This window comes from Mandrillus leucophaeus, unplaced genomic scaffold (genome assembly GCF_000951045.1).
Source record: "Mandrillus leucophaeus isolate KB7577 unplaced genomic scaffold, Mleu.le_1.0 Scaffold20, whole genome shotgun sequence".
Lineage (NCBI taxonomy): Eukaryota > Metazoa > Chordata > Mammalia > Primates > Cercopithecidae > Mandrillus > Mandrillus leucophaeus.
The window spans coordinates 2,651,592-2,660,664 of NW_012102032.1; the positions used below are offsets into that span (position 1 = coordinate 2,651,592).

Below are 9,073 nucleotides of genomic sequence, written 5' to 3' on the forward strand. Positions count from 1 at the left end.
TTTTTTTTTTTTTTTGCACCAAACGAATGTCAAGCTTTCAGATGAAAGACCCTATTACCAGTACAAAGTATCATTTAATTACACTGCTGATCCAGCTCCAGTTATCTGCTTCCCAGCTCCTAACTCCCACTGGGCAGATTCTGCAACTGCATAGGAGATTAAGTCAAGAGAGGAGAACAGGAGAGACATTCTCTCCTTGAACTTTCTTAAATGGAAGAGGAGGGGGGGAAAAATGAAAAGAAAGGCCTATTTTCCAAGGAGGAGGCTGGGGCAATGATCTTTCCATTAGGCAGACCTGCATAAGAATCTATAGATTATTTAACGCCGGGGGTGGCTGTGGAGTGAAATAAAGGAACCTTTGTGCAATGCCAGCCGCAGCTCCCTCAGCTCTCCCCACAGCCAGGCATTTCACCCAACCCTTTAAATCATCAAGCTCTAATGCACCCCATCTGTGTACCGGCCTGAGCCAATGAAACTGAAGCCTGTGCTGACTTTGGCCTGGACTTGTGAATGAGCCTTTCTGCCCCAAAAGGGACAGGAAGGACATGAGGCCAACAAAGTATTTTTTTTTTCTCATTACTTGTCTTCTCCAAGGCTCAACCTCCATCTATTCATTTATCATTTACTGAGATCTTGCCATGGGTCAGGTTCTGACCCTGAGACGTAAAGCAGATATAGGCCATGCCCAAGGACGTAGAAGAAGAGCTCAGGAGAAAGAAGTGAAGGAGGGAGATGAAGAAGAAGGGACACTCTTGACTAAGGCACACAGCCCTGAAACACCCATACCTGCATATTCAGGGAATGTGGCTTGGTTCCGAGTGGCTGAAACAAAGTGGAGAGCTGGCTGGAGACCTAACAAAAAAGTAATGACTCTGCCAAATTGTCAAAGGCCCTGTACACTAGGCCAAAGAGATAAGACATAAATTCTGAAGGCCATTACCATCTCCACATATTCAACTTCTGCCCATTTTACAAGGCCCAGATCAAAGAACCACCTCCTCCAGCAATCCCTCCTGAACACCCACTCAAAGTAATCACTCTTCTCTGAACCTCTGATTTGACATCTTGGACAAGTTTTATGAGTTTCAGCTTCTTCATCCGCATAAAATATGACTCATGTCACCTACCTTAAAGACTTCATACGAAGGTTAAGATAACATTTATAAAGTGTCAAGCTGCAGTTTTTAGTACATAGAGGGTGCTAAAATACCTTATTGGTACCTCAATTCCTTATGATACATAGCACTGGTTCCTTGTATTAAAAAAATGATGCCTTGGCTTTCCCAGTAGATATAGGCAAATAATTTCTCTAGAGATTTCCAAAAAAAAAAAAAAAACCAAACCAAACCCGACAACTCACAATTCCCCTCCAACTTTGCAAACCCAATTCCAACACCCAAGAGACCAACTCCTCTCTTCTCTCACTGACACCTTTTCACATTCAAACTTCCAGACTCAAGGGGTTCCCCAAAATTCAAAGGGAAGCTGAGAAGGAAGCTAAAGGCTGGCTGAAATGTAAGCAGCGTAAAGGAGAGGAATTAACAGAACCATAAAGAAAAGAAAGTGGGGCAGATTCACAAGTCTGGCCAGAGGATAGGACTCTAAGGGGCTGTATGCTTCAAGCTCTGTGGTCACCTTAGACCCTGGAGAATAGGCTAGAATAGGGGGTTCGGTCCTCAGGCCTGATTTGAAAAGCCTTACTACTACAGATGTGGTTATTTGGGCAGCCTTCTTCACCTCCTAGGTCAAATCAGCCAGCTGGAGAGGACTGTTCTACAAGAGCTGACTAGATCCTTCATTCCTCTCTGGCTGGGGCTACCAAACCAGAGACAAAGAAAGCAACAGCCACCTTTTCCAGCAGGTCTTGTAAACAGATGAGGAACACCGATTTAAAAACAAAACAAAAAACTTCACCTGGGTCTGTGTAGAGGTGGGTTGGTTTGTTTTTACTTTAATGGCGTGAAGTCCTGGTTCTGGGTAAAGATGCTTTTGTAAGGGAAAAGTCTCCCATGATCTTTCTCTTTGTCATGCAGCCTAGTAAAACCTGTTTCTCTTCCCCTGGGAATCTAGGGCCAGGAGGGAAGCAGTTCCCCTGAGAACGCTGCCTGAAGGATCCATTTCCTGAATTGCACAACTGGCATGTTGGTTTACTTAATAATCCCCCAGCCCCATCTTTAGAAAGCAGCTGCCTAAGCACCTCAGGAAAAATCGGGTTCCATTCTTCTGATCATGATCAAATGTCATGCCATTATTACTCATGTATAAGCCCTAAAGGCCCCCACAGGCCAGACGGTCTGCTCTTCAACAAGCCACTTTTGGTCCCTGCCAAAGGCCACCCACTTTAGTAACTCCATAGTCTTACAACTTCCTGGGGGGCTCTCTCTTCTTGCTAAGGAACCCCTCTTACAAGACATCCTCCTGCTTTCTTAGAATTCACCTTCTGAGCAGGGAGCACTCTTCACTCTTCGTCCGCCAACCTAAACCAAGCAAGCTGAGCACAAGGCTCCCATCCATCCCCAGCCCTTCCCTTTTCTGGCCTGCAAGCTGCCAGCTCCCAAAGCCTCCAACAAGGATGACACCTCATTTCCAAAATAACAAATTAAACTACTACTCTGTCCCTCCAACTCAGAGTTACTTCTCAGTTGAGCGAGACAGTCATGTGGGTCAGCCCTCCCTGTACAAAGATGGAGTACAAACATTCTTGAGAGAGCCTGTAAACCTCTGCAACCTTAAGAGCACTAAGCGCCCTCCCCGAGGTAGGCAAGGAAGGCCTGCTGGAAACATGTACCTTGGAAATTAGTTCATCATGATTGGCCAAGTGAGCTCTGCAGTGAATGCAGCTGTAGGTCCGGTGGCAGGAAGGCAGATATGCCTGGAAAGTCTTTGATCTTGTCATCTTCACCATTGGCGCTGCTGAGTGTGGGGTGAACTCTGGGGCAGCCCACGAGGCACTCCCACAGGATGGGTCGCACGGGAAACACCGGAAGACACAGGTAAAGGCCGTGGTTTGGCAGCGGGTGGGTGTGGGGCAGGCTCCACACACTGGTGATGTCTTCGGCAGAAGAACCCTCACGCGGAGGTCTAGGGCTAGTTCTCAGCAGCCTGTAACATCAAGGAAAGAGGACTAACATTGGCTGATGGAGCAGGGCTCCCTACAAAGCAAGCAGAATCCAACTGCTACCCATGAAGAAGGCAACACTTACAGGATCAAATGACCCACTTCTCTGTTCCTTGTATTATGCCCAAGATACCCAATGAATGAGAAAGAAACCACTGGAGACTCCAGTCTCGCTGCTTTTCTGGAGTGGGAAGTTCAGTATCATCCCAGCAGTTTCATTAGACACCCAGCACATGCATTATTATCATTCCCAGGCAGCCCTAGATAACATCAGGCTTGAAGACGTGCTACCACCTACAGCCCCAGGGAGAGGACTCCTCAGGGCCCCCTCTCCTGAGCCAACCAAGGCAAGTGGTTAAAGCAGAAGTTAAAGTTTAGCCTCTAGAGGTTCACCACATCCAACAGTCACACCTGGGTTTCTCATCCATTTCCAGATGTCGAGAGTCCAACGCTTGAAGCCATCACCTGCAGAGGCAGCAAACCCCACACTCCAGGCTTTGCTTTAGAGATTGAGCATGGGATATAAAGGATCAAGTTCCCAATCAGCGGGATCCCTAGTGGTAAGCCAGCTCTTTCCGAAGAAGTGATTCTCTCTGCAATACACCTCACTTAGAAGTAAATAGTACATTATTTTTTTAAACCCAATGAATGAAATCGATGGCATAATCAGAATCCTGCATCTAAAATTCACAGTAACAGTGAATTTTACCAGAATTCCTTCCCAGCCCTTTGACTTCCCATTATTCATCCCATAGTACCATACATCTTTTCTACCACAGCCTCAGCTCTTTTACTGGGAACCAAGGACACTGAGAAAGCGAGGTGGTGCCAAGGTAACTAAGTGAGCAGCGAGTCCAAATAAAGGTCTGAGGGCAGGGCCACAAGGTCTAAGACTCCTCTGCTTCTCTGTGGCTCACCTGCCTGAGGCTTCCGCACCTGCTATCCCCTGGGCTTCACTAATAGGGGAGGTGTTTCCACTTGCCTACCTCCCAGGAGAGTGGGGAGTGTTAATTAACACCTGCGTCATGCTTTGAAGATAAAATTATTTAGGGAGATGGGGAAGGAAGATAAACAAAATCAGATCTTCCTGGCTGGACTACGTCTGGGATCCATCTGGATCTTTAGAGAAAGCCTGCAAATCATCATCCTCTTTTTCCTCTAAACCTCCCTGGAACCAAATCTTCCAAAGCAAAGCTGCCGTCTTCCCTGGAATCCTTCCCACCAAAGCAGTCACTGAGGCTGCCATACTTCTGGGACACTTTATATCGTCCTGAGTGGCCAACAGCACTACCTAGCACTAGGCTGAAGGACAGTATCAGTCACCACCCCTTATTCCACAGTGAGAGCACTCCTCTTTTGCAGCCCTGAGCCAAGGAGGCTCCACATGCGCCAATTATATGTGAGTTATCTGACTGTTGAAGGGATTCAGATCTCCAGGGGCCAAGGTACGATGTCGCCCCTGCTCAGCCTCCCACCTCTAGTTTTAAAGATGTAAAATCAGGTTATAGTGAACATTATAGCAACACTTGAAGGAAATGGAAGTGGGAAATAATTCTCTCGGCTTTGCCTCAGAGTTAGGCCTGGCCATCACAGGAGACAGGACGAAAGATCCATAAACTTTTGGATCCAGAACCCCTTCATCACACACTGGGCACACTCTGAGTAGCAGGTAAGGTGAATGACAAGACAGTCCACAGAAGACCAATGCATAGTGTTACAGGTAGAAAGGTGGTAGAGCGAAGTACTCCGCTTGGAGTTTCCTGAAATACCCTCAACCTTCCTTTTTCCTTCTTTTTTGAGACAGTCTCACTCTGTCTTCCAGGCTAGAGTACAGTGGCATAATCTTGGCTCACGACAAACTCCACCTCCCGGGTTCAAGCAATCCTCCTACCTTAGCCTCCCAGGTAGCTAGGATTACAGGTGCCCACCACCACGCCTGGCTAATTTTTGTATTTTTAGTAGAGACGGAGTTTCACCATGTTGGCAAGACTGGTCTTGAACTCCTGACATCAGGTGATCAACCCACCTCGGCCTCCCAAAGTGCTGGGATTACAGGTGTGAGCCACCGCGCCTGGCCCTTCAACCTTTCTAATATTCCTGTTCCATTCTCAGGATAGACAGCACGTCCAGGAAAGGAAGGGGTGGTGAGTTATAGAGTAAGGAAACAGGAAAGACAGGCAGGGGAAAACAAGCAGTAGGTTTCCCCCAGGCCAAATGCTGCTGGAGTCCACAGCCTCAGCTGCCCGCTGGGGAGCACACAGAACACCAGACCCATTCGTCTTACACAAACACAGAGGGGAGAAAAAGAAACAATGACCTGGCTGCCAGTCTGCGTTTAGAGAGCAGATACAGAGTCTGTTTTCTTAGACATGCAGACAGCTTCTAAATTATGCATTTCCCCAGAGTAGAATTATTTCTTCTCTCACTTCTCCTCTGAAGGAAACCCCAAAAAAAAGTTTACAGGCAGAAGTTTCTGGTTATGCTCAGCTTCAAATCTGAACCCCAAAACTTATTCAAAGCTACCTTCTGTGAAATAAGCATTTCTCGTTTGTATTAAATGCGAGTGTTCACACACACACACACACACGCACATTCCATCCTTACCACAGCTCTGAATCTAAAAAGACAAGAGAAAAATTTACTACATAAGCAATGGCCCAGGCTGTCTGGTGCTAGAAAGGCTCTGGAAGGCCTAGACAAGAGGCCTTAACACTTCGCTGTGGCAGGGTCACTCTGCTCCCCATTGCTCTTAAATATGAATAAACAGGCATCCTAGAGAGGGGACTCAGTTCCTAAGAAGAAAAAAGGAAAAGCCAGGTGCGGTGGCTCACACCTATAATCCTAGCACTTTGAAACAGGAATGCTTGAGCCAAGGATTTTAAGACCAGCCTGGACAACATGGCAAGACCTCATGTCTACAAAAAAATTAAAAAATTAGCCAGGCATGGCTAATAAAAAATTAGCATGCGCCTGTGATCCCAGCTACCCGAGAGGCTGAGGCGGGAGGATTACTTGAGCCCAGGAGGTTGAGGCTGCAGTGCACAGTGTTCACTCCAACTGCATTCCAGACTGTGTCACAGAGCATTAAAAAAAAAGAAGAAAAGAAAAAGGGGAGAAAAAGTGGCTTGCTGAAATATGAATCTTGTTCAGCTGGTACAGGACAAACTAGAAGAAATGAGAGGAGGTAAGTAGAAAGCAAAGTGAAGCAGGATCAAGAAAGGCCTATAGGTCCAGGGGCAGTGGTTCACGCCTGTAGTCCCAGCACTTTGGGAGCCTGAGATGGGCGGATCATGAGGTCAAGAGATTAAGACCATCCTGGCCAATATGGTGAAACCCCATCTCTACAAAAAATACAAAAATTAGCCAGGTATGGTGGCACACACCTGTAGTCTGAGCTACCTGGGAGGCTGAGGCAGGAGAATCACTTGAGCCTGGGAGGCGGAGCTTGCAGTGAGCCGAGATCACGCCACTGAACTCCAGCCTGGCGACAGAGCGAGACTCCATCTCAAAAAAAAAGAAAAAAAAAAAAGGCCTGTGGGCTGAGAAAGGGGAAAGCAGGCTGCATGAGAGGAACAAGCTGAGAGGTGGGGACCAAAAACTCATCATCTGCATTGTCTTCTTCCCTTTTAAGCAAAAATTTTAAAAGCTTCTCGGGTCAATTCTCAGGAAAGAAAATTGATTTTTTTTTTTAAAGGAAGAAATTAAGAGTATGGAGTTGAACTCATTCTAATTTTTGAACTTTAGCCCCTGTTAATGGTGCTTCATGAGTCCAACTCACAGAACGTAACCGTGGAGTCTAAATTGATTCCCAACAATCATCAAATGAGCTTGATATTTAAAAGCCTCGGGGCACATGTGCAAATGAAACACCATTTTCAGTGAACTAATAATCCATCACGTTGGAAATTAAAGGAAGATTTGCCACCGCCCCTAGCTAGCTTACAATGAGCAGCACGGAAAGAAAACATGTGAGATATTATGATTAAAAACAAAGATCTTCGATACAACACCTCGAGAGCCAAATGCACACAGAGCACATGCCAACCTGGCCAGCACCACCCGCCCCCGCCTCCCTGGCCAACAGGCTTTCCCCACAAGGGAGTAATTGCCGCTGAAACTCAAAACAGAACCTTCTGAGTGCCACCAGGATGGAGGGGCGGGAGGTGGGACGCTTTCGTTAAGCCACAGAGGAACGTGAGGATTGATGTGGAAGCAAGGCTGGACCACCACATGCCGAGCCACGGAAACTGACCCGAGAAGTGGGACTCTCTACAGGAAGGACACGGGACAAGGCTGGTCCCAAGGCGTGCCTCTGTGTTGTTGTTTCCATGGGGTGTCTGAGAGGAGGTGAAGACTGGAAAAGAAGTGGGCTCTGGACTCACACAAACCAGGTCCACTCCTTTCTAGCTGCATGACTTTCAGCAAGTTACGAAAACACCCTGATCCTCAGCTTCCCCATCTCTAATAAGATCAACCTCCACAGGGTTCTACGTGTTAAGTGAGACTGTCTCAGTGCTTACACAGAGCTGGCGCACAATACACACCAAAATTTTATCTATTATTTTTAATGGCCAATGGGGGGCAAAAATAGATGCTGCTGCTTAAAAAAAAAAAAAAAGGCCTGCGAGTTCAGACAGACATAGAGTTTGGGGTCCTTTGGGAACATCCTATTTTTCCTCTTTCCTATTTATGTTGAACTAGATGCCTGTGTGTAGCCAAATTCCAGCCTGCCCCTTCCATCAGGATCCTTTAACTTGTCTTCAAGCAGCTCTTTGAGATGGTACCACTGGGACATCTCCCCAAATCTAGAATTCTCTTTTCAAGATGAGACAAAGCGGCAATAACATTGGAGGAACCACACGCATGTGTTAGTACTGAGGTCCTTCTAAGAGGTGCTTCCTCAGTGGCCATGCTCTCAACAGCCCAAAGGTAAGCATCTCTGACTTATACAGCCCTGGCAGGCCATTGGGCCTCTTTCCCCCTCAAATCCACCCACTGCATGCCAGCCAGTGTTGTCTATTTAAAAAGGAGATTTGACCATGTCATCACGCTTACAGCCTTCAGAAAGGCAACACAAAGCAGTGGTTAAAAAGACAGGACCGGCTGGACACAGTGGCTCACGTCGATAATCCCAACACTTTGGAAGGCTGAGGCAGAAGGACTGCTTGAGGCCAGGAGTATGAGACTAGCCTGGGCAACCTAGTGAAACCCTAAAAAAAAAAAAAAAAAAAAAAAAGAACCTGGAACTAGTTGCAAATCCCAGGTCTGTCATTTACTAGCTGTGTGACCTTGGACAAATTACCGAGCCTCTCTGGGCCTCACTTTCCTCACAAAAAATAGAGACAATAATATCTACTTCATACAGCTCACGTGAGGATGAACTAAGTTAGTAGAAAAGTACTAAGCATATGTGCCTGGCATGTAGTAACCATATAACACATTCCAGGTGTGTATTACTACTGATGCCCATGCATAGCTTCGGACTCAACTCATCCTCTACACCTTATCATCCTCCATCTCCATTTATTGAAATGACATTTAAGAGTCTACCACGTGTCAGGAACTCTTTTGTTGGAGGCATGTGGCAACTTGTACCACTCCTTGTAGGTCCCCTCAATACACCACGCTTACACTCCATGCTTCCATGGTTTTGCTGATGCCACTCCTTCAGACTGATACAACCTTCCCATCTCTCCTCACAAGGCCCTTACTTGACCATTGAAACTCAGCTCAAATGTCACCTCAACACTGGGCTTAGTGGCCTCTCCTGTGTTCACCTCCATCTTAACCCTACTGAAATTGAAATTACCCTTTCCTGCCTCTGTATCCTCTACTAGAGGTAGGCTCCAAGAATCATCTTTGTACTCCATGAACTCAGCAGCACAGGGCACACAGTAGAGGCTAAACACCATCACTGAACTGAACCTCCTCTGCTTCCCACTGGCTGCCCACTGG

General features: G+C 46.8%; 1 protein-coding gene across 1 annotated transcript in view; it reads right to left on the bottom strand.

Moving 5' to 3' along the window:
* Nucleotides 1-3,102, bottom strand: part of YPEL2 (yippee-like 2 (Drosophila)) — a 51,055-nt gene extending 47,953 nt beyond the window's left edge. Inside the window, exon 1 of the mRNA XM_011979179.1 lies at nucleotides 2,789-3,102. Within this exon, the coding sequence (XP_011834569.1) occupies nucleotides 2,789-2,905 (117 nt within the window). The 5' untranslated portion in view covers nucleotides 2,906-3,102. The remainder of the gene's footprint in view (nucleotides 1-2,788) is intronic.
* Nucleotides 3,103-9,073: the final 5,971 nt, after the last annotated feature.